The sequence below is a fragment of the Geospiza fortis genome, unplaced genomic scaffold, assembly GCF_000277835.1.
Source record: "Geospiza fortis unplaced genomic scaffold, GeoFor_1.0 scaffold650, whole genome shotgun sequence".
NCBI lineage: Eukaryota > Metazoa > Chordata > Aves > Passeriformes > Thraupidae > Geospiza > Geospiza fortis.
This window is the reverse complement of record NW_005054598.1, coordinates 51,098-76,781: the sequence shown is the minus strand read 5'-3', so window position 1 is coordinate 76,781 and position 25,684 is coordinate 51,098. Positions and strand designations below refer to the sequence as shown.

General features: G+C 36.2%; 1 protein-coding gene across 3 annotated transcripts in view; it reads right to left on the bottom strand.

The window, feature by feature from the left end:
- SLC41A2 (solute carrier family 41 member 2) overlaps nt 1-24,376 on the bottom strand; it is a 42,988-nt gene extending 18,612 nt beyond the window's left edge. For 2 of the 3 annotated variants that reach the window (XM_031064513.1, XM_031064514.1), the window contains exons 1-9: nt 24,256-24,376; nt 18,204-18,935; nt 17,813-17,917; nt 16,879-16,986; nt 12,067-12,138; nt 11,129-11,273; nt 9,092-9,238; nt 4,552-4,699; nt 4,137-4,216 (exon numbers count right to left, since the gene is read on the bottom strand). In XM_031064513.1, coding sequence (XP_030920373.1) covers nt 4,137-4,216; nt 4,552-4,699; nt 9,092-9,238; nt 11,129-11,273; nt 12,067-12,138; nt 16,879-16,986; nt 17,813-17,917; nt 18,204-18,758 — 1,360 coding nt within the window. In that variant the 5' untranslated portion in view covers nt 18,759-18,935; nt 24,256-24,376. The remainder of the gene's footprint in view (nt 1-4,136; nt 4,217-4,551; nt 4,700-9,091; nt 9,239-11,128; nt 11,274-12,066; nt 12,139-16,878; nt 16,987-17,812; nt 17,918-18,203; nt 18,936-24,255) is intronic. The other variant, XM_005430077.2, reaches the window with a different exon arrangement.
- Nucleotides 24,377-25,684: the final 1,308 nt, after the last annotated feature.

Sequence of the window (25,684 nt, the reverse complement as noted above, 5' to 3'; positions counted from 1 at the left end):
CTCTACTCCCATCCAGGTACACTAATGTTTTCCTTTGTGATTTACAGAGGCAAATTTCAGATGCTCAACTCTCTGAGACAATGGTTATACTCTAATCAAAACATCACTCAGTTGTGGGAAAAATCAAAGTACAATTATACTAAAAGAAATATAAATAAATTGCTATTAAAAGCTGGGGATTTTTTGAGGAGGAAGAATGGTTTCTTGGGGGTTTTTTCCATATTCTCCAAAACAATTTACAGTAAAAGCTCTCTGAAAAAACTGAAAGTCTGTCATTCAATTTACCCTACTAACAGATAAAAAAGGGATGTTTTGGGGAATGTATTGTATAAGCTTAATTTTCATCTCCCAGACAACTGGCATTCACTAAGTTTTGTATTAAATTTTCCCATATGTGTTTCTCATATTCCTCGATAGCTATGTATTCCCTCCAGATAGCAAATAATTTTAAAGTATGAACAGCCAAAGAGTAAAAATTATTAGAACAGATTTGTGTTACCTTTAAAGAGTACTGCTTCAAACCACCTGCAAAGGAAAGTTTTTTGATATGAAGCATTTCCAAATTTCAGGTGTTTTAAGAATTAATTTGCAGAACTGTCATTCTTTAAGGCGCATAAAAATGGGGTAAAGTCTACTGACATGTTGGTTATTACCCAGTAACTTCTGAAATGCAAATACTTAGAAGATATCTCACAATATTTTGTATAAACACAAAAATGGAGAGGAAAGTGGCTTTATCTGGTAACTGCACCTTAGCTCATCTCTGTTGCATATTCAGAAGCATGCAATATTATCTTTTTTTTCTGCACAAAAGGAACTCAGTTACTTGCAAATTGCAAATCCTGAGCCGAATTCAACATGCTGTGATGCCGTAAGAGGATTTGCAAATTTTAATTCATAAGAAAACACAACTCAAAATCGACTCTAGAATGAAGCATAGCCACACTTGGGCTTAGTTATTTTATTCAGAACTTCAGTACATCAAAGAGACATCTAAATCTCAAATAGTCTGCAAGTTGCCTGAAACAACAAAATCATTTTTTATTTTCAAAAAGCAGAGATGCAATTTAACCCAGCCAACCACAGAATTAAACATGTGTTTAACAGTGAGAAAACAGAAAAAACAGTTGTGAAATATGTCTGGCCACTGGCTGTAAAGCTGACTATAAATGCCTTTCTGCTTAAAAACTATTTTAATATTTTGGGCAAATATCTGTAGTTATTGTTAATAGGGGTGGGAAACTTTGAGGTTGCTCAAATTCCAGACCAGAGTATCTTTAGAATATTGAGTATCTTCCATATTCTAAAATATTTATGGCTCCACAGTGTAAGACATGATTAAAGTCACTTGTCTCACATCTAAGAATAAGCAAACTATCTAGCCAGGACTTGAATGAAACCTACTTAATGGTGCACAGGAAACCTAACTAACACCTGAGTGTTTTGCAGTCAATATTGTTCAGGCGCTCAAGATACAGCAAATGGCCCTGAAAAAACAGTGACATTGAAATTCTGGACAAATTTACAATGTCCTTAAATTTTGGCTGGACAAATTCCCAATAGAAAAGAATATTTCTTTCAGGTTTCCCTGATGTTTTTTTCCCCCAAGTTTTCTGTGCCATAGGAGCAACAAACTTTAAAGTAAAAGAAAATAGAAGGGGGAAACCCTCAATTTCTTTCGCTACTTAGGCTTACAATCAGAATTCCAAGGCCAAGAAAGGTAGAGAAAACTTTCTGCAACACTAATATTTTAAAAGCCATCTGTTAAGTGACCTAACACACCTTTCATGTCAGTAAATGAGTGTCAACAGATGTGCTTTTTTAACTGAAGAACTGCCTTACCCCCAGTTTACTACACTGTACTGACCAGCTATATCAAAAGGTGTCAGTAGAATTATGAAACCCAGGAGAGGCTAATCTAACAGCAACCCAAAAAAATTACCTACCTATAGTTTCCTTTTCCAGAAGGTGCACCATAAACCCCTGCATCCTCTACACAGAACATATCTTCTCTGTATTTTCCAATAGAAATGCCTCTACCTTTGAGTCAAGCGTGCCTCTTGCTATGCCAGCCTCCTGGAAAGACTCTTTCCTTCCCTGTCTGCTCAAGCAGCCTCAGCTTCCCCTCTCTTACACCTGCCTAACTCTTCAAAGACATTTTGACCTGTCAACTAAACCTCCAGGCTCTAGGTTTTGGCTAGTTCTTTTCCCATAAAGACAGTTCAAAAGCATGTATGGGCATTGCCTTAATACTGGTTTGGGTACGCCTGCCTAAAAAGAAAAAAGAACAATCCTCTTCTCTTAGGAAGCAAATCCAGGGGATTAACCAAAAAAGGACTACTATAAGAAAAGTTACAAGTGTAAAGCAGAAAAAAAGCTGGAGATCAACACATCTGCCTTCCTTTTAGGTATCTGGAAATCAAAATGGAAACACACAAAAGTTAGATGCAAGTATTTCCAATTCTGAATTAATAAAAAGGCAAGGAACAGATAAGGAAACCTAATGGCTGCAGTGTAAAATTTCATTTACAGTTAGCAAGGAACTCAAGTTGCAACATAGAAATGTTTCACATTAAAAGTAAGAAGAAAGGAAATAGAGGGCCTTAGTGAGAAAGAAGAGTAAGCAACATGCTCCGCTGAAGACTTAAACAGTCAGTTTCTTTTGTCTATTGCCTTCATAAAAATGGTGATACCTGATCCCAAGTAAATAAATACTAGAGCCTGGGAGTTAAGTTAGATTTACTGTATCTAGAGAGCTAAATGAACAATCCATGAAGTATTAGTGATCATTTTTGCAAACTGATTATTTTGGAGGTTAGAGAATACCTAAGGGCTGTAGTGGAGAAAACAGAAAATATATCTTTAAAGTGGGTCAAAAAGGATGATGCAGAGAATCTGTATATCAGTGAAATTTATATTCCTGCATAAGAATTAGAGCGAATTATTAAAAAGACAATTTATAAGCATCCAGAAGACATGAAAGCTGTAAAACAAGGGCTAACATGAATTTGCCAATAACATGCTTCTGTCAAAGCCTCTAACTGAACAGCTTGTTTAATGTTTGTAGCAATAGATCTATTAACTCTCAACCACAGTAAAGCTTATAAAATGTTTAGATACTGTCCAGTGTTACATTTCCATTAACAATGTCTGGAAAATTAATTATATCAAGGCAATGTGCTTCAAAACTAAAATCCAACGACTATATTAACATCTTATTATCAAGGTGGAAAGGAAGTGGCCATAATTAATTTCATTTATAGCTTAGGAAACAGAATAGAACATATTCATATGAAACTTGCAAGGGCAAACTTAAGTTAAAACAGAATCATCTTGGTAACTAGAGAAATGGTTTTAATAACAATACATAAAAGTGCAAATTAGTGTAAGAAATCAAATGGAAAAATACAAAAAGGAGAAAGAACAGCTAGACAGCAATACAGTGGGAACAGAGCTGGTGATTACAGTTGTTGCAAACTAAACAGGTATCAACCCTGTGGTACTGTACTAGGAAAGAAATTTTCAAACTGCACCAGCCTAACAAGATATCAACTATTCTTCTAAAATTTGGCTTGTTCTTATCCTTAGGAGGTAGAACACTTAATGATGAAATTTCCACAAACTCATTCTTTACAGATCTGAAAAGTGCATACCAGAAACAGCACACATTTACCTTGAGAAATGTATTTACTTGCCTGTAGTATGCTTCTTAGTTCTTAAATCTATATACATTACAGATCTATAGTAAATTATTGTTTGAAAATTTGTCTTGGATGTTCAGAAAAAAAACCCCTTTGAAATAAAAAAGATCTACATTTTCCCAGACATAACTGCTTCAATATAATATTTGATAATTTAATATTTGAATATACTCTTTCAATATTTACACTTTCAGTTTCTTAATGCATACTTGAGGTTTCTACTTCTCACATTCTCTATTATGTTTCAGTGCTTGTAGTGAAAATAGGAAGCACTTCTTAGGTGTTCAGATAAACAGCTGTTGACATCAAAATCAAAACTTGAAATTAATATTCCAGATATTAATTAGCACAAGAGAAATTTACTGTAATAGACATTTCTCAAAACAAGATATATCAATTGATACATAGCTGCAATTAATCCTGTCACTGTCTTACCATTAATTACCGGGGTATAAACAACAATTCCAACCAAGTTAGGATCAGATACTGTTGTGTCCAGAATAAGGCCACCAATACTGAAAAGAAAGTACAATATTTAAAATAAGGCAAGCAAGATCATTAAATATAAGATCATTATCTCATTCTGAGCTACAGACTAACATCACAATAGCTATTCACTTATTAAAACTGGCTCTTGTATAACAAAGACCACAGAGTATTATGCCAATTCCTCTACTTTTAAGATTCATAACTTTTATTGGATTAAATAATCTCGTAGCTCAGTGCCAAAATTCCAAAGTCTAAATTCTAGAGGGTCTTAATTGCGTCTCCCAAGTACAATCAAGTAAGATACACAGAGATACAGGAGGACTATCAAGATGCTTCCATGCAGCAAGACAAAGAGACCTACCTGCTTATAATCATGGCAGTTATAACAGGCTCCCATCCTGAGTGGAGGACAGTTCTGGTAGCTGGGTGTTTGGCAGCAATGACAATCCCCATTGGAGTCAGAGCCAAAAAAAAGGCACCAACCAAAGGAGATACATAGTAATATGTCTCTAAAATAATAATAAAGAAAAAATCCCTTATTTTACTCTCCAAATATTTCTACATATTTTTCTTAATTTAGAAATTATTTCTATCTAAAATAAATTATGATCTATGCCATACAACTGAGAAATTTTAATAGTCTTCATTACCATTACATCTGAAGTTTCAACTACTGCACTAAGCAATATGATTAATATCTGCCATCTGTGATCACTGTCTCTCATCTTCTCAAGGACAGAACCATCAGTACAAAAATGAATTTTGAAAAGGATTTTTGTATAATGCTTTATGATAAAAAATACAGTAAGGATGTAGAATACAAAACATTATTTTGTAACCGAAGAAAAATGTTTAAAAGAAACTGAATATAATCATAATGCATTTTGTTTATATCCAAATTCTTAACAGATGTACACTCCCTTCTTCCCAAAGCAGGTAAAGTGGTAATCTTTCCAGAAATAGCATATCTAAAAAGATTCAAGCGTGATGTGCAAAATTGAGACATTTATATCAGTAGCTCAGCTGTTTCATAGCCAGTCTGAGTCTGAGAATTAACAGGCAATTCTGCTGCCTGCCCCTACCCATGACAATTCCATCCTATTTCATAGGAATACAACTGCAAACACTGGTGAGTACAATCATAAAGCTGAGACTGTAAAGTAAACAGCTGCTTCCACAGAAAGAACACTAATTTTTTCTGATTAATTCGTTTTATAATCCCATCCTCACAGAAGCTACTACAGTGATCCAAAACTTCCTAATTCAACAGTGAGGTAAATAATGGAAAAGTTATCCTAATGGCAAATATATATGTATAAACTGTGCAAATATTCCATTTTTAAATATTTGTTTTATGAGAAGTGTGGTCATGTACCTAATGCTAAAACACATTTTGATAAAACCTTCAAAATTCAGACAAGTCTTACAGCAAAATATATTTTAAATTAACAGGTTGAAATAATTAATATAGATCACACTACCAAAGAGCAGTAGTTGGTATATAAAAAATATCCTCACCCATGTGTTATGGCTTATTACAATGGCTGCAAATCCAAGCAATTACTACTTTGATATTACCTTAGTAGATCTCCTGAAAGAATTGCTGTAGAACTTTTAGAAGTTACTACACTTCTGCATTGAGTAACAACCTCTGCAGCAGAGCCAGAGGTTGTAAGGTAACTTACATAATATAGTAAGTTATGTTTCCCTGGGCAAACTAAAAGTAGAAAGCTTTTAGAGTGAGAACAAGACAAAGACCAAGAGAGAAGTAACTTTTTCCTGTCCTTATCTAATTATTCTACAGTGTATTATCTCCCTCTTCCCTTGTGGGGCCTTTTTTTCATCCTTTCACCTCTTTTTGTGACCTAAGAGGTGGACCATGAGAATACTCAGCTCCAGTCTAACTTTTGGGAACAGTGAGGGACTTTTTTTTTTTAATTATGGCAGACTCTACTGGTAGAACATCTTACTACAAAAATCTAAAAATATTAACCTTGAGATGCATCTTTAAAGAAAAGGATTGACATCTTCCTCTTCATATTTAATTCACAGAAGAACCCAATGTATTTTACAATAGAAGAAGAATGGGAAGAGAAAATAAATTAATTCTCTTTTAGAGCTCATTTCACTCCATTTTTCTTAGATTTATAGCAGGCAGCTTACAAGGGAAAAGAAAACTTGCTCAAATAATGCAGCCTCTATTAGAAATTAGAGGTAAACTGGAAATGTACTGCTTCAAAACTACTGCTAAGAACCTGAAAACAATAATGTGAATCACACAGTTTGTCTTCTCAACCTGGATCAAATATATATGAGAGCTAAATGCATATTCTGTGAGAAAAATCAAACGCTTTAAAGAAGTTTCCAAATCATTACTGACAAATAACAGGCAACACAGACCTCCACATTTAATTTACGGAATGTTCCTATTCCAGAGCACTTCTTGTGCTCTGTTGGAGGGAATGTGCCAGGTTCCAGCGACAGTCCTGGGGAGCCCTCTAGCGCTTTCCCCCAGCTATTTGACAAGGATTCACAGCTCTTTTCCAGGAGCTGTTAAGAACTGTTAACTTTTCACTATTTGAATCCCCGTGTTTGATAACTTTGTCACTATTTTTGAAGCACTTAGATGAACCTTTAAAAAATTATATATATGATGGTGGCCAAACAGGGTGTTTCATTTGGCCCTGGCCTGGGTAAAAATGTTTTCCCCTGTCTCTTCAGGGTATGCCATAAAGTATTGTATCAATCCAAAAGCTGTACACCTCTGTTACAGACAAACATAAAGCTTGTACACAAATAATTTCCATCCTTCCAGTCTTGTTGTTTGAAGACAACTCATTCTTTGCAGAGAGCAGCCAGAAAGTTATTTTGTTTCAGACCATTTCATTAGTTAGGCTAATAAATCACAGGGGAAAATGGTTAGTTCTGAACACAGTCCAGAAGTGAATCCCACCAGTTTCATTACTACCCATTGTGCTTCTTATTTTAGCACTGAGAAAGCATTGAAACAATAGAAAGAACATAAGAATATCTGTGCTGGATGAGGCACAGTTCTCATCTAGTCTAGTATCCTTTGTCAGACTATGGTCAACAGTTCAATTATGGGGAGAAGAAAATAAAAATGACAGGTTTAGAGTGATGGTTCTTTCAGCATGCTCTGCCAGCTTTTGCTGTGGTCTGCATCAGGGATTCCATCTCTCAAGTCTCTACATCTGTTTTGTCAATGCTTCTCAAAGGATTTCTTTCTGACTGGTTTATCCAAAGTTTTCTAAAATCACTCTGGTCCTCTTAATAGATCACAACAGTAAGTTTCACATCCCACTCATCTATTGTGTAAAAACAATTCTTTAACTTTTTTTAACCTGTTGCCTAATCATTCTCTGAATGTCTCTTGCCTGCCATTCACAACTTGATCTACTTCCCCCGAGCAGAGGGTGGCTCCATACTTTTATTCCTTGTTACTGTTTCATAGTTCAAACACATGCATCTTGGAGACCACCTATTTCCAAGGGCTTCATGGCATGTCCTTTCTTTAGACAGACTTTCTTGTTTCCAAAACCAAAGAATATAAAGACATTGAAAAAAATATGAAGAGCAGAATGAGTCACGTTAGTGGCAACTAGATAATTACATACTTCACCAAAAGAGAAGTACTTCCAGAAGACATTATAGATAGAAAATTGGGAGTAACTCTTGGATGCATACTGATTCTTACCCCTACACATGTAGGATCTGCTTTCCAGCTGCAGTGGGAGAGCAAAATGTGAGTGGTCATGACAGCTATTAAAGCAGCAAAGGATCAGTTCAAACTGTACCCACTTATTTTATTCCTCTGAGATACATTAGAACACCTGTATCTAGAAAGGTAAATTTCTGGAAATGTGTCAAAGGAAGAAAGAAGTCCAAGTTTCTTTATCCATCTCTTTTGGGGGGACTGAGTGTTTTTTGTTTAGCTTGATGGATTAACAGGAATAGCACATCATTGGACTTTTTCTAATCAGAAGAAAAGAAAGAAGAGATGCTAAAAAATATCTTCATCAATTTTCACTGTGAATTTACAAACTTCCTTAAAAGAAGCATTTAAAAGAAGTATTTGAGAAATACAGTTATTAGAATATAATAGGAAGGATTTAAACATAGTTATGAAACAAAAAACACTATTTAAGTTTTAACAAAAATACAGAAAATATTTTAAAATACTTCTTTTGCACACTGATACATTTAAGTTGACATCATGACAACACTTTGTAAACATGAAAAACCAAACACTGAAAAAAACCCTGCAAGTCACACAATGGTAGCTTGAGTCTTATTAGATACTTTTTCTGGCTGATGTTGTAATACAGAAAATTTTTGTAAATATGAAAAAATTTGGACAATGAGCTGTAAAGACTATATGTGATGATATCAGCATCTCTGGTAAGTTATGGACAACACAATATTTTATCTGTGGTATATTACAGTATAATTGCCTACAATTATGTCTTTTAAAACACAATAAACTTTTAATAGTTTCTATGGAATGAGTTAGTTGCAGCAATGATTTCATTTTGAATAAGGCTCTTAACATTCTTTCCCCACTGTGAGAAAATGTTTTCATATTATTTGTTTCTTCATTATTATGGCTTGTATTTCACATGTAGGTTGCCTGTGATATTGCCAAAGTTTTTCAAATATTTCTAGATTGTGCCGAAGTTCAGGTTAGTGACTTCTATGATTTATTAAAATAAAGGGAAAAAAAATCATGGTACTCTAAGATTTACCATTTAATGGTATAAACATTGACAAAAAAGTAAGTCAGACTAAAAGGTTTGCTGAACTTTTCCCTCCCAGCCTTCTCCCCACCCTCCTAACCCAAAAAAGGTTCCTAGGGAGTCACACACATTTAAAAGCACACTTACCAAGGCAAGTGTACAGACTCTGACTTATCCATGCTAATATGGCAAGGGTGATGAGATCGCCAAAACTTGCTGCAATAGGAGTGGCAACGTTGTCAGGATTAATACCAGTCTTCTTGGATCCAACAATAACTCCAACCATTATTACTCCTAAATTCAACAAAGAAGACAGTACAGTAACTGCATCCACTGTTGCAATTCCCCAGAAAATCCCAAGATTATGACAATTTCAAACTTAATAAATAAGAAGTCAGTGCTTTTTTCCCAGGATTATTGGTCTTCCTACCTGATTGACGACTGTGTTTTTAAGTTGTAGCCATTTTAAAAAACTAACATATACATTTTATAAAAACACAGCAAGCACACAAAAAACCCCAAGAACAATCTGTACAATAAACTACTTTGCTTATTAGAATAATAAGCTACTTTGCTTTACTAGAATTAGCACTATTGTAAGCCAGCTATTTCCTGAAAAAAAAAAAAAGAGATGTATCCTTTTCCAACCCTGGTAACTTCACCTGACCGAAACCTTAATCAATCTAGGCTGAAAACAACATAAGATTAAATACTTTGACATCTGATATTGCACAAGACTATAATGGAGTTACCATCAAACACCAAGAAGCTACATAATAAATTAAACCCAAGACAACATATAAAAAATATTACTTGCTACACACTTGAAAAAATTAATTAGAGGTGTTAATTTGTATTTTTTCCTATAAACATCAACACTAACTTTTGAAGAGTAATCTCCTTGCAAAATGTAAGTAGCCACAAAAAAATAAAATTCGCACTGTTACAGTCTTTGGCACAACCTGAGTAACTTCCCTCTCATCAGATATTATATATAAGAACTTCAACTGTATATGCTATCCTTTATGATATATTATGAATGCTATGTTACATTAGGAGTTCACTTTCAGAGAAACTAAAGAGTTTAAGAAGTTTAAGGATTTATAAGGAATTGTGCCTAAGGAATTATAGACACCAGGAAATTCTCTAAAGAAAGAACTGGCATGATCCTGTAGGGTAACAATATTTCAAAAGCACCTATTTCACATGTAGGAGGATAAAGCTTAGAAAGTAATTTCCTGTACTGACCCATCACCAGGACAAAAAACAAAGTTTCTCTTCATGTCCAAATCATACATGCGAAGTGTAAAACATGCACTCATGTTCCACAGTTTTCTTGCTGCCCTTAATTCTGCACATAATCAAACTCAGTGACTTTCTAGTCTCTAAAAAACATGTGTGCTCTTAATTCCATGCCAAACTTTAACTATTTTGTTATTTTCACATAAGTAAGCATAGCAAAGCAGTAAAACAAGGAAGTTACCCATTTTACTTGACTTACTATTCTTAAGACTACTGACCATGTATTTTCATTAAGAACATGTCACAAGTAGAGGTACTTTCCTCCTCCCCTTCCTGTCCATTAAGTACAACGTTTTATGGTTAAATGCTTCCTGACAATTAGGAAGAGAATTAAATTCATCATACCATATTGCTCCAGATAGACACTGGCACTGTTTGTAGAGCTGGACTTGAACTTGGTCCAAACCTTTCAAATAATGAGCCAAATTGTTCACTCAGCCACAAAGCAGAGCACAAACTAACACACAAGCAGCATGGGCAACCTGGAACTCTGAATTCAGTTAAGCTAACATCCAGGCTCACTTGAGTGTAATTATAAACAAGTTTTACCTGCTTAGTAGTAAGAATATATTTTGTACATTAATGAATATAGAAGGCAGGGGAGAAATTGTGCATCATAGTAAGTAAAGTCTCAAGACCACACTTTTTTGTTTAGATATGCTCGGGAGGTCATGAAAATCAAAAGCTTTTCAAAGACTATGAGAGGAGAGGAATGCAACATGCCCACCTATATGGAAATTGCAAACGGGCATCTTATCCTCAGCTGGTTTTCAGATGTATTGTACCTTACCGGATTGAAATTCTAAAGGAATAGCAACATAAGACACATTCTGCACCCACAGAAAAATAAATACCACAAAGTAATACATGCAACCCCTTTACCTTGCAAAAGAGAAGCTATGAAGGCAGTTGCTACACTGCTAGAACACAAAAGGACTGAATGATCAAATCGGTATTTGCCCTCTGGAATCCAGCCCAATATTACCGCTGCCACTGCTGCCAGAAAACCAACTACTGTAGCCTGAACCTGGAAAAGAAAGTGAATTAATAAAATAATTGACAGACTTAGGAGGACCACAGAATCATTTTCTGCTAGCCTTTCCTCCTATCTACATTAACATGCCAGGTATAACAGGAGCATGCTCATCTATTTTGTAGAGAGGCTGACAAACTTGGATGATGAAGAAGAAAAATCTCTTAGGCCAGCAGAAAAGGCTATACCAGCATTTTACAGACTCCAGAATAGCAAAAGTAATATCAGGAAGAGGAGCTCAGAAATTACAAGAAGCCAACGCCTAAAGAAGCTTCCAAACCACTTAAAGTAGGGAAGTCACAACATAAATATTTCACCTGTGTTTTAGGAATGTTACATTATAACTTATATAGAATCAGAAATAGTTCTCAAGAAACAGCTGCTTTGGAGGGCATGCACTCCTTTCCTCAACAGACCCAGCTATCTAAAATATTGTTTATTATCCAAAAGCTCTATCCCACACTTCCTTTAAACATCGAATCCAATGCAAATATGGTACTAGAAACATTTGAAAGGTCAAATTTAAAGGGCTTTGCCAAATCTGAAATTTTTCTCTAATCACCCTCAGATTCTTTCTCAGGAAAAATTATAAAGGAAATACCCTTGGTACAGTCACAAGCAATACTTTAGTTCTTTTTCTAATCAATATAAGCTCATATTGTTTTAGAGAAGAGCCAGTGTAGTAGAGCTACTCTCCCATTAACACTGTTCATCTCCACAGTTTGTGATCTAACTTTTTCAATAACTTCACTCACAAGAATTAATCCAATAAACCCATTATATCTACCTGTTTTAAGGCCAAATTGCCAATTATTAGGTTCCATTTCTCAATGGGAGAATCCATTTTTCCAATATTTACCTATCAAAATCAGAAGAGAAATTCAGACATTTGGGGTTAAAATGGTATTATTTGAAAATATCCAGGAATAATTCAGCTAATAAAATAAGACAAATTGATTAAAAACAAGACAAGTCTTTAAAAAGTCAAACATTTGTTTTGATTTTACATCATACTTACATTATCCTTCCAAAAGCAGCTAAATTTGATGGAGTTTTAGATAGTAACTTATTTACCATTAGCTTGCTCTGCAAGATATAAGAGCCACCTTACATTCCTGGAATGTCCAAGAACCACCAGTGATTAGATCATTGGCTGGAAGACCCCTTTACACTAAGCTTGTTTCTATGGTGCTTAAATTCTGAAAATAAAAAATGCTAGAATTAATACTGTTTAGCATTCTAACTTTTCATTTACACAGTACAGCTAGAGATTTCTGATGCTAAAAATTATGTAAGTCCAGTGTTAAGGTAGTAGCTGAAAGATAGCAAATAAATTATTCCAAGCAATTTAAAAGTACATACACACCCTTATATAATGTATTTCCTACTTTTGCTTTTTTTTTGAGTTAGACGACAAGATCTGATAAACAATACAAACTTCTGCAGTATGACTGTGTTTAAAATAACTTCATTTTTGAGATAACAGAACCTTTTTTACATGTTGAGCATAAATTTTAGTGGTTTTTCCTATACAATAATTTATAAGATAACATACTTCTCAAAAAATATAAAAACTTCATTTATATATTTTTCATCTTTTGGTAATTCCTTTTCAGTAGATTTCAATTCAATTTCTTTTCCATTTTGTGATAGTAGCGACTTGAAAGGAACAAAGTATTAAAAGAAATGCTAATTTAAAACCAGAAATATAATGAGGCACTTTATCTCAATCAAACTATAAATATTTTATAATGTTCAAACTACAGTGAAAGTTCTGCAAATACATCCAGTAAGTTTAGATAGTACAGCCATTGTTTCAGGAACTGCTGATAAGAATCTCCATTGCATCCTTCTTAAATATATATGTGCTAAATGAACAAAATGGCAGGCTGTGGAGAGTTTCACTCCTTCTCTCCTTTGAAAAAGTTTTGGAAAAGTATCCCAAAAATGCCTGTTAAAAAAAAGTAATCTTGCAAAATGCTTAATCCTAAAGGCGAGCTCCTGCCAAATGCCACAGCTCTTCTTTCTCCTACTGTCACCTACATATTCACTTTTTTTTTCTTGAATCAGCTCCATGAGTTCATGACACCAAAAATTTGCTGATTTGATGGAAAACATTTTTATTCAGGGAGTGAAAAGGGGTCATCTCCTATAAAATTATCTGATCTATCACATCCACTCATGTAACCTTGCTCTCAGGGTTTGGAAGGGAGAAATAGCAGGACCACTCCTTGCAGCTGCAAATTTCTATAAACTGAGATCAAGTTTAGTGTGATACTATGAAATAGATGGATCTAAACAAAAGGTTTGTAAAGTCATACTGCTAATGCTTAACAATGAGAACACACGGTCTGAACAAGAGTCTGCACAAATTTACAGGAACGAATGAAGAAGCGGTGTTTTGGTGTTGGTGGTGTGTCATTTCTTTGGGTTTTTTTTTTTGTTATTCGTGCTCTTTAAAAACGAAAAGAGAATAGAGAGAAGAGACAGCAGTGTGAATTGAGACAATGACAATGACCCAAAGAACAGAACAAAGCTGAAGAACTGAAGGACACAATATAAATATTGTGCTTGAATGGGCAGTTGACCTAAGTGCACCTCCCACAGTTATGCCAGCACAGCAATGGGCAGAGGGAGAAGGGCTTACAGAGACAGAACTCCAGAAGCACCTTCTTGCTCTTTTCTATCTGTATTCTACATATGAAGTAACTTCTGGTGAGATAAAAATAATGTTTTAAAAACAGTAGGCTGTAAGATTGCCAGGGTATGGAATGTTTACACTAACTAACACCAAAGGGAAGTACATCTGTCCTGAGACAGATGAAAAACACAGTCTTGAGACAGATTTAGTGAAATAACTGATTCTAAAGTGTATGGGAAATTGTGAGTGATCAGTAAGAGGCAGCTAAAAGAGAAATTTGGGCAACAAGATGAAGAAAAGTGACCAGACAATGCTTGAAACTGATGTACTATGGATAAGATACTTGCTAAGAAGACACTACTTTTTGGCTGACCATATAATTAACAATGAAGTAAATATAATTAGTTTATAGCCCCAAGAGCACAGATATGTCTGCAAATTCAGATGCAATAATAAGCTAAGTGAGTGAGCAGGACATGAATTAACTCCATTGCTGAACTCACATTAGAAATTTCATCCTCAAAAGGTAAAGCTGGTCACAGGGGCACAATCTAGCTTTTACTTAAAGACAGGTGTCTGCTGGGGAGCCAGAAAGGGCAAATGTAGGCCAGAGAGGGGAAGATTAATCAGACAAGTGGATTCCAAGTAACTGTTTAGATATACTCTGAATTAATGTTCTCCTCCTGCTCTCCTAGGATGAGGATGACAGGACCAAAGGTTGAGTGGCTAAAGAGAGTAGGGGTCAATGAAATCAATGGGAAGAATGCAAAAGTCAGAATGACCTCTTTCTGAGAGAACTGGCATGTAAATTTCAGGTCTAGCAGTAAGCCATCACCTGTAACAGGTTTCCACAGCTTTGGCTTGGGGTTTTATTTATTTGTTTGGGTTTTTTAGGCTTTTTTTAACATAAAAACTTAAATATAATCTTGTTAGCATACCCTTGATAATGAATGATGTATACTGTTCTTATCTCATACAGGATTGTTCTCTTAGTTTATCCACTGGACATGCAGCCTGTGTTGTGGAAACTCCAGTACCCTTCATCTGTGTGTGAGAGGGGGATCAGCTCCTGTCTTGGCAACAGCTGGTGGATAATAAGGACCTAGGTCAGGAGTAACAGTGCAGAGAAAGGGTCTGTGTGACCCTTTTCCAAACGTCCCCTGAGAGCTGTGACGCTCACAAATGTGATGACACTGGTGAGGATGGGGAATTCAGTCACTGATCAAGCCAGAGAAGTTCTGGATTTGTGATCTGGCAGAGGTCATAAGCTCAACTGAGACAAAGAATCAAAGATCACATTAACCTAAGCCGAAGTGGTGAAGTGTATTCTGACCTTCTTTATTTTAAGCCTTCAGTAAGGCACTGGTAGATCTTGGACTTGGTGTATTTTTCACTATGCAATACAAGCATTTTTAATCCTCAGGCCACAAACTGTACCAGTCAGAAACCAATTTAGCAACAGGTCAACAAAAACCAAAAGGTAAAGTAATAGACAAAAGCATTCATGCCTGACAATAAAGGTAGTAAGGTTTAAACAAAAAATACTGTTAAGAAACAGTAAGAATTCTCAGAAAAGTACGAACAATAAAACCAAACAGAAAACAAGATTGAATGACTAAGGATGGTGTTGATAAAGATACAATAGAAATATCAATCCTTATGTATGAAAGTAATCAATTTCTGTAATGGGCATGAACAAGCAAACCCTCACAGGACTGCCAAGGCTGTGTCCATCACAGTGTGCATTCAGGCAACAACTCAATGGAATGTGGGAATGGCATTTATTAATGACAGAACACTGGGAGACTTTGTCAATACAAAGCATTGTAATACAATACAAAAACTGAATGTCCTTGAGGGTTACAGCAGCAAAAACTGCTGATAATATTCAAAAGTATAAATGCAAGGTCATGCACTTATGGACTAATAATATTTCTGACAGAACACAGGAGTGACAGCTGGACACGAACAAAAGCATAAATAATAGGGCACAACCATCGATCACAAAGTGACTGAGAGGTTTAAACCCGACCCTTCTAGGCAAGAAAGCACATAACACCCTAGAAAGTTTCAAGAGCAATATTCTACAAAGACATAGTAAAATATAATCTAGAGTTATGTACACCTTTGACCAGACATGTACTAGAAAAATTCATTCAAGTAGGAAGAGGCAGAGAGTGGGGGCCTTGCTGGAGAACAGAAGCACTGCATCAGGCAGTCTTAGAGAGATACCCAGTGCAGCCATCAGAAATAGTCTAGCTACATTATTAGACTGATCTAATCACTAGTTATTCACACACACACAAAATATATACAGGAAGGCAATCTGGCTTACTTAGACTAGAAAAACTAAGAGATATAACATCCCCCGAAATGTAAAAAACAGCTATAAAAAATACATGAGAAAGAACACACAGAAAAAACCTAGTTATACTACATTACAATGTTGGCACACACAAAAAATAAGCAGACACAAAAAAAACCCCCAAAACAACCTCACCACAACAAAAATAAATAAATTTGTTTAGCGAGAAAGCTTAAAAAAAAATCTTGCAGTTTAATCAACAGAGGTCTGGAATAGCAATGTTACCAATGCTTTATTTTGCTGCCACACTAATGGTCTTTTAAAAATGTGCTTAAAACACAAACTTTTTTTAGCCTATTCGAAATCCCTCAAGGTCAAAGAGATCTCTCAATACACCTATAAATCTCAAAAATCTGCTTTATCTGTTCTGAATGATGAGTTGGAAGAGACTTTAGAAGTGAAGTTTTGATGTGTGGAAACACATCAAAAAGGGTCACCTTTTTAACTTTGCCAACTTAATAACAGATTTAAACTGCCCCATAACAGCCAGATGAATTCATAAACATAAAGCACTCATGTCTCAAAGATTTGTTTCCTTTTTGAAATGTTTAAACATGTATCTGAAGAGTGAAGAGGAAGAGAAAGTTACTTACAGCAGTTGACAGCCGGGATGCCAAGGTCATTTCCAAATTTCCTTTGAGACCAAGAAGCGCAGGAACCAAGATAAAGACTTCAGTAACATTCTTGAACACATCCCAGTGCTATACAAAGGATACAGTGAGAAACATTTAATTGAAAGATTATCTTTAGACCATCCATAAACTATTAAAAAATTCTGTAAATCATAACTTAACCCTCTAAAAAAAAGTTATATTTTTGTATTAGACCTAAAAGTCTGAAGTCAGAACTGTTACCTATTTAGATAAAACAGATTTATGACTGCATATTACTACTTCAAAGATAAGAAGACTATAAGCAAGAGATACAAAACTTGGCCATAAAACAAACGTAGTTAAAAAAATATGTCATCAATCTGAAGTATTTGTTTTTCATTATTTAAAATAGTCCCACATACTATGACTGCTCTTGAATTCTGCTCTTAATTTTCAACACTTTCATCATTTCCTTTCAAGCTGTGTAGAAACCTCACATAAAACCAGTAAGGAATTTATTGTCATATGAACAGAGACTGTAAGTTAAAAAAGCTTGTCTTTATTCTTTTATCTCTAAGTGTGAAATTTACAAGAGCACAGCTTTCCAAAACCCAGGTTTTTTAAAGAAAATTATTTTCCTTTTTTGCGCACCAAGTTCTCAGCACTGAAGTGCTATGCTACTTTGTATCTCTTGTCAACCCACGTTATTTAATTTGTCATCATCTACCAACTCCAACTAAACTAACAAAACTGTAAATTGTCTTTTTATTCGGGGATTTGCAATAATTTAAATTATTATTTTAACGAAAATAAAAGGATTCAATTAATGCATCTGTATAAAGAATAAATTTGTAAGATGTAAATGAACAAAGCACCAGACTGGTGTCAAACAGCCCAAGGAAGCAGCAAAGTTTGTGTGTGAAATTTTATTTACCTTTTTTTTGAGGTAACAAAGTCTCTTTCCATTGCAACTAATTGAAGTCCAAGCTTCTTTTACTTTCTTAAGATTTTGAGTGACAAAGATTGACACCTCTTCCTCCTATTTTAATTAACATTGTAAACTCTTTAAGTGTAGATAAAGAAATTCCTACATCTGAACAAAGCAAAACCAAACAAAAGTGGGGAAATCCACAAAGATTAATTTCTGTATTGTAGTTCTGTTTAAATATTGTGCATATTTCAAACTTTTTTAATAAGTTCATAGTAGCAGAACCACACACAGACCTAATTACATCTCAATATTGCAGACATCTACAATGTCACATGTTAGAACTACAGACCTAACAGACTACCTGTTAAAAAAGCCTTACAAAGCAAATACCAACCTGTACAATATCCAAAACCATGCCAGCAGAAACAGTTCCAAACCCTGCCAGCAAAAAAGGTACAAGTATCTGCAGTGCCATAATACTACTCGATTCTTTGGGTTGTTTTCTACTTCCTTCCACAATGATATCCTCATTACTGTCACTAGAAAGAGTGTCATCCTGCAACATGACATCTGTTTCTGAAGTGTCCATTCCATCACAGTAATTGTAACTGGTAAAATCATCATATTTAGGGCTACAGCTGGATGGGCTGCGTCCATTGCTACCATGAAAGCTTGCTTCTGAGAAGTGATGGTACTCTGTGTGTTGTTCAGACCTGACATTAAAATTGTGTCCTACTGGTTGCAATCCATCTTGCCAGACACCATTCACCTTTTTGTGTCTTTCCTCTTGGTTTATTTGGTAAACAACTGGAACCATACTTAAAAGCAGCCTCAAAAATTTATCAGACTGAATTGTATTAAGATTTATGGTCCAGTTTACAAAGCCTTCTCTGTCATGGACTTTGCCATTTGTTTTGGAGATGGTAGATCTGCCTTTACAGTTAGTCATAGTGCTACAGAAGTACAGGTTGAAAAGCACTTTGTTCTTCAGATGTCAGCCAAGAAATCTTGCAGGTGAGTCACCAAGTGACACACTTACAAGTGGACCAAAATGTTCCTTTTTTGCAAGCAAAAGTGTTTTTTCATTGCTCTCAAATCTTCAACATTTCCATAAGCAAGACTGGATCTGCAAAAAAAGTAGAAAGTATATATTCACTTCTAAAATATTTTAACTCTACAGAACACACAAGACATTGGTTTAATTTTTCAGATCACAATCTTTTCTCTTTTCTGTTTACCACGATTTAAAGTGATGTTGCTTCTACTCTGATATTTCCAGCATGGTAAGAAAATAAACAATGATATACTGACAGTCTGAAGCCATTTCACATTCACTTCATCAGAAGCCACTTTACCTTCCTTTTCTTCAGTCTTCATCTTGTGGTAATAATTGTAGCAATTTACTAAAAGAACAGTTCTAATGTGACTCAAAGCTTTACTGACTTTGGTATTTATTACTAAAGTCCATAAATACAAGTAAATTATTGGCATAAACAGAGAAACAATAGTCAGGGAGACTGCACCAGCATGATGTAGGATAACACATGGCTTTGTATCTATGCAAAGCTGTGAAAACATTTTACAGACTGCAGGAAATGAAAACATTTTAGAGCTGGAGGACTTTTAATCTGCATTTCCTAAGAAACTCAGCTTCCTATGATCATATCTTTTATGTTATGATTCCTATACTTCCCTTCCCTAATTTCAAAACTTTTAAGTTATCCAGTATTTTTAGAGCAATTTCAGGTAGACTTTACAGGAAGTGGAGATGCCAAAGCTTTTACCAACTAATAGCCTTGTAAGAGATCCAAGTTTGTGCCTTTGCCACCAAGCGTCTTCAAACATTAGCTGGGATAACTCACTCCAATATGGCCAGAGCAAGTCCACTTCAGAATTCCTGTTGCTCACAGAACTACTAGATTTGGGGTTTTTGAGTGAAAAGACTCACAAGCAACATGATGATTTTTCCCTCTACCATTTGCTTTATCCAAGGGAGCTTTGACCAAGAAACAAATATTTTAAAAATGACAATTAAATGTATGGCTTGATCTAGAAAGAAGCCAAGTTTTGCAAGAAACAGCAATCTTTTTTCCACAAGGCCAACAGAGGAATTTAAGTAACCAAGATTCCTGCAATCTTTTGCCACTCTAGCAGATTGTGCTTTGTTGAATCTTTCCATTTCAGTGCATAAAAAACTCCTAGGCCTCAATTCTGGTTTCCATACACTTTAATTAGGAATAACAAAACTTTAGCTGCTATTCTGGAGTAGCTCGAACCACAGATCAAAATGGTGCTCTTTCAAGTGCTACAGAAAGCCAGAACAAGAAGAAATTGAAGGATTTCACTTCACTCCCAGGAAAATGCATTGAGAAAATTTTCTGATAGCTTTAGCAATGCAGAGTCTGGCTCATTGCAATTTCTCCCATATGTCCTCCAGTCACATCACCAAAGTGCTAGACCAGTGACTCATGGAAATTATTCACTGCTCTGGAACTCTGGTCAAAAATATTTCGGTTAATTATCCATATCTTTTTTAACATACAGATTGTTCTCCTTTAAAATTTTTATATTTCATTGGGTTTTTTTAAGAAACAAATCCTTTTATAAGATTGTGGTTTCATTTAATATAAGAAAGTATTAAGAAATTGAAATCATACTTAACAGGGGAAAAAAAGGGAACAGAAAAATTATTTGGTCAAGTTCCAAATGGAGGAAGGGCTAGCATGGATGGCTAGCAATCGAATAGTACAAAGCAGTTTGGATGACAGCCTTTTATGTTTTTCCTACCACAAAGACTTAGAATGACAATATGGGAACTTAGTGATAAAAGCTGGAAAATGAGAATTTAAGAAGATAAACTGAAAACCATAGAACCATAAAATTGTTTAGGTTGGAAAAGTATTGTATAGTACAATATACAGGAAACAGTAATAGTTCCTTCAGAGCATACAGAGAGAAGATAACTACAAACCCTTCTAAATATAACTAAATGTAACTCATTTCTAAACATGTGTTCAAACAAAAATGGCTTTCAAAATGTCATCTGATGCAATATTTTCATCCTAAGTTACAAGATGCTAATAATTGCTGTATTTTCAAGGGTATTTTGTACCCACAAGATGCAGGAAACCTTTTTGTTCATGTTGTACGAAGAAAGAACAAGAGTTTCCTGAGAAGCTTTATCATTGACAAGAAAAATGCCTATGTTGTTGTGTTGTCTAGAAAAGATATGGGAGCTAAAAAAGCAAGCTCTGCTTGAGTAATTCATATAAAGAAAAGGCAGTTAAAATCTCAAAAATCTCTTTCCTGGTCTCTGTAGGAAGAGGAGATAAGTGGTTCTGGTTTCTTGACATATAATCTGGAGGTTACAGAAAAAGCTGAAGTACTGAAAAAAAAAAAGAGAGAGACAAAGATCCTTTGAGAACTCAGGAATTAGCCTCAGATTTATCATAGCTGGCATATTACATATGAAATGAAAGGACACCTTGTCTTTGTCCCTACAGGCAAAATAATGAGTTATGCCCGAACTATGAAAATAATTATTGCCTCTTCCATATTGTTTCCTAAGTATCTACTTTCAATAGTTTCTTCTTTTCCTTCATATATTTCGTAGCAAATAACAATTCCTATGTACTACCCACCTCTTTCTCTCAGTCCTGCAAGCATACACAAACAAAAATAGTTCTGTAAACATAAACAAATAACAAATGAAGCCGTACCCTGCCATTCGTTGAAAATGTGTTCCTGAAAAATGAAACACTTGGCAATCCAAAAGAGAGCAAGCCAAATAACAAATGAAGCCATACCCTGCCATTCGTTGAAAATGTGTTCCTGAAAAATGAAACACTTGGCAATCCAAAAGAGAGCAAGCCAGTTTTACCCATAAGAGTTAATACACTGCATGCAGCAATTTAAAAAATACACATGGAGACAGTGTATATGACGGACAGGAAGAAATAAATGCTGTAGAAAACAGGACCACAAAATGGGAGAGATGCTGACTTTTGCAAATGCAAAACTGCTTTAGAAAGATCTCAGGTACTTGAGCTATGAAACTGAACACCTGATCATTATGACATTTTTCCATCCTGCACCTTTGGTTGGCTTGCTTCATCCGAGAAAGACCAAATGACCAAAAAAACTCAACTGTTCAGGAAGAAGCTCAAAGAACTCTCATTACTATTGCCCAAAGAATTGTCCATATTGTTCCAGACAGACCTATAATGCTGTTCTCAAGAGCATAGGAAAGAAAATGCTTCTTCTTTACTTCCCCTTGGTTTAAAGAACATCTAGCATTAGCAGGATTAAGGGACCAGATTCTACAGCTAAATTTGATCAGATAAATATTAGACTGCCAACAGTTCACTTAAAGCGTGAACACAATAAATCATTGAGACCTTTTAAGAACCTTCAAAAAAAGGGGAAGGAGGAAGAATCAAGCATGAAATTTCTGTAGAGTAAACATTTTGACAGGCTAAAACAAATACTTACCAAAGTTTAGGTCTAGGGAAATTTCTGATTTCTTTCAGAGCTTGGCTAACAAAACCAAAAGATAACATCTATCTAAATAATTCTGAGGGCTTTCATGGGACCCAAAGCTAATCACACCACAGTTGAAACCTGTTTTTCCTAAAAGTTGCCAACATTTTTTTACCAGCATTAATAATCTCTACACTGCACTTCTAGGCAGTCCACAATAAAATACAATTCTGTAAGCATACCTGTTGCAGTGTGCTTGGTTCTTTGTTTTCAACTGTACTTTGTAAATTTCCCACTTATGGTTCTGTGAAGTTGGTATGTTCTGTTCCCCCCGTTTATTTGTTACAATGGTTCTGCCTAGGGCTCCCTTTCCTGCCACAGTCCCTGCCAGTCTTCTGTCCCCTCCCTGGTTGTTATAGCAACTCCCACCACCATTATATCCCTTTCATGTCTATCATTTATCCCCACCTTTGTTGCTATGGTTTCTCCTGGACCCCCTCCCTTGTTCCCATGGTAGCAGCCTGGCCTGTCACTCTCTGCCCCTGCCCCTTCTACCCAGGACAGAGAGTGATTGGGCCATAAGTCGAATGCCCTCCCCAGCTGGCACCCCATGCATTATTATGTTATGTCCATCTTATTCCTTTGTACTATGATTTGCCCGGGGGTGGGTGACTCCACCTTCTTGGGGCCCCTTAAAACCCTTTGTCACCCTGCCCCTCGGGAGCAGTTGCCTGCAGCCTTCCTGTCTCCCTCAATAAATCCTTCTCCTGCTGCAAACAAATGCTGGACTTCTTGCTTTCTTGGCGCATCATTGGAGCTTACTTCTAGTCTCTGGCCAAGGGCAAAGCCTCCTCACCAGGACATGGGGAGGTCGTCCTAGGCAGCAGCTCACCACAGCCCGTCTCCACACCGAAGCTGTTGCTCCGCTGCCACAGCTGCTGTCAAGCCAGACTGCTGGCTGGTGCTGAGCTAGCCTGGGCTTGAAGATTCGCACCCCAGCACATACCTGTCTGAGAAATGCCTCTCAGGACAAGAACAAGCCTTGGAAAAGGATTCAGGAAAGTAATATGAAACGCTAACAAAACACTGAACTTTAATATTTTGCCATAATAAGCAAAGATGAAACTGGATTATTCCTTGGCATGAAAGACTCTTTTTGTGTCTTCAGAGATGAAACCAGACTCTTCTCACTGAAAGGATGAGAGGTAGCAGGCACCAATTGAAACATTGGAAACGGCATTTGAGTATAAGAAAAAGCTGGGGGGTTTTACCATGACAGTGGCTGAACACAGGTTCAAGAAAGTTCTGAAGACTCCATCCTTGGTGATATTTGAAACCAAAGTGGACATGGCCCCAAGAAACCTGCTCTTCTTGACCCTACACTGAGCAGACGTGGCTGAATAGAAAATTTGCTGAGATTCCTTCTGACCTCAGCAATTCTGAGATTCTGTAAAACTGGAAATACGAGAGTTTGGGGGCATTCTTTAAGTTCAGAAAACAGGTGATACAGGGATCTATATGGCCTCTTCTCCACTATTGTTTTATGTATAAATACAAGTGTCAGTATCACACTGACACTCTTACCACAGCCGTGGCTAATCATTTATATTAGTGTAGTGGGCATATCAGTAGAAAGGGAATGCTACATCATATCACCTCAGCATTACAGACAGTAAACAGGCTGTATTATCATCAACCATTCCACAGAATCCGGAAACCAATGTGGTACACTGGGCTAACATTACTTACACCAGATATTGAGGATAGCGTGTAAAAGGCTGCAAAACGTGCTGAAAATCAACAAATGTTGCATGCAAGACAGATATAAGACCATTACATACCATTTTTAAGTACTATGCAGTAAACTGGTTAACACTGTGTTTATTGTATGGCAGTTGCTGGTTAAATTAACAGCAAAAGAAACAAATAACAAGAGGAAAAAAACAGACTAAAGAACTGCCAGATACCTTCTTGACAGTAAGGCACTGAATGATCTGCCACCCTCAAGCTCAGTTTTCAGACAAGTTTGAGACTGCTGCATTCCACTTCCTGAACACAGCAGCTTTCAATTTTGGCCCTGAGGAAGAGAAAAGCAACTGAGAGAAAAAGACTTGGTTTGACTCTGCACTTTTAAGGCAAGTCATCTAGAAAAGATCAAAACAGAGTCAAAACACAACAGCAAGGCTGTGAAATGTGGTTGGTTGTAAAATGACCCAAATGGAATACCAGCATGAAAAATACCAGGCAAATCACATCCTTCAGCCCATAAAAAGCAGGTGGGTAAGTATGAAATGTAAGAGTTAATGCAGTCCTCTAGATTAAGTAACCAATAAGTACGTACCAGGATGAATCCTAACTACACTTTGGGATCCTGATTACAGGTCTCTACTGTCATCACCAAGGAGAGATTAATTACTTATTAACTCAGGCACTAGGATACAGACTTCCTATTGCTTTTGTGGATATATAGTACAGATATTTGAAAAGAAAATTATACAGTTATTTTTCTTCCTGAAGTATCTACCAGGTATACTACAGTATTTGCGGATCCAGTTTCACAATCTCTTTAGGGCAGTAGATGTAGGCACTGCTGCCAAAACGGGTCATCCTATCTGCTCTCATCTTTTTACCCACATTACTAAACTGGTAAAGCGAGGATAACTAGGCATGTATTCTAAACATTGCTAGGACTCTACCTAAAGACTAAACAATTATTTAATTTTATATGATCCACATACTGTAGTGTGGTCTATAACCTAGATTCAAATGTGAGTGAAGAAGACACTCAACTAATCCTGGACAGTGGGCCAGGGGAAGCAGAAATAATAACATTCAGTGAAACTACAGAAATAGACACCTACAACCTGAAGTTAACTGAGAATTAATGAGAGCATAGAAAGTAAAGTAGAATAAATCACAAAAAGCTTCTATGTTTTGGCAGAAAAGTATGGAAAGAGAATAAATGTGCTATCACATGTTAATTACGCTTAGTTACACATTAATTAATGTTTGTAAACAAAAAATAGATGGTCGTTGAAGTCTATACGCGTGCTGTTCAGACAGAGGTTCCATGCTTGTCTAGCGATGCATATGCAGTGACCATCTGGCACATTTTTATGGGCGCAAAGGTGGGACCAGAACTGTCTGTACATACGGATGTAAAGAGTGCCAAGGGATAGGGGCTATTGGGAATGTTGGGCAGGTCTTGTGCAGGCACAGAGAAACCGAAGAAAAGGGTCATTGTCCCGGCTACCTGGAGCAATGAATAATTACGTGCACATGATGAAACGCGCTGCGGGGCTCAGAGGAGGGCAGGGTACCGGGGCGCGGGCGGCAGGACACCGGCCCGCCCGGCGAGCTGCGGAGCCCGCCCGGCGCCGGGGGGCAGCTGCGGGG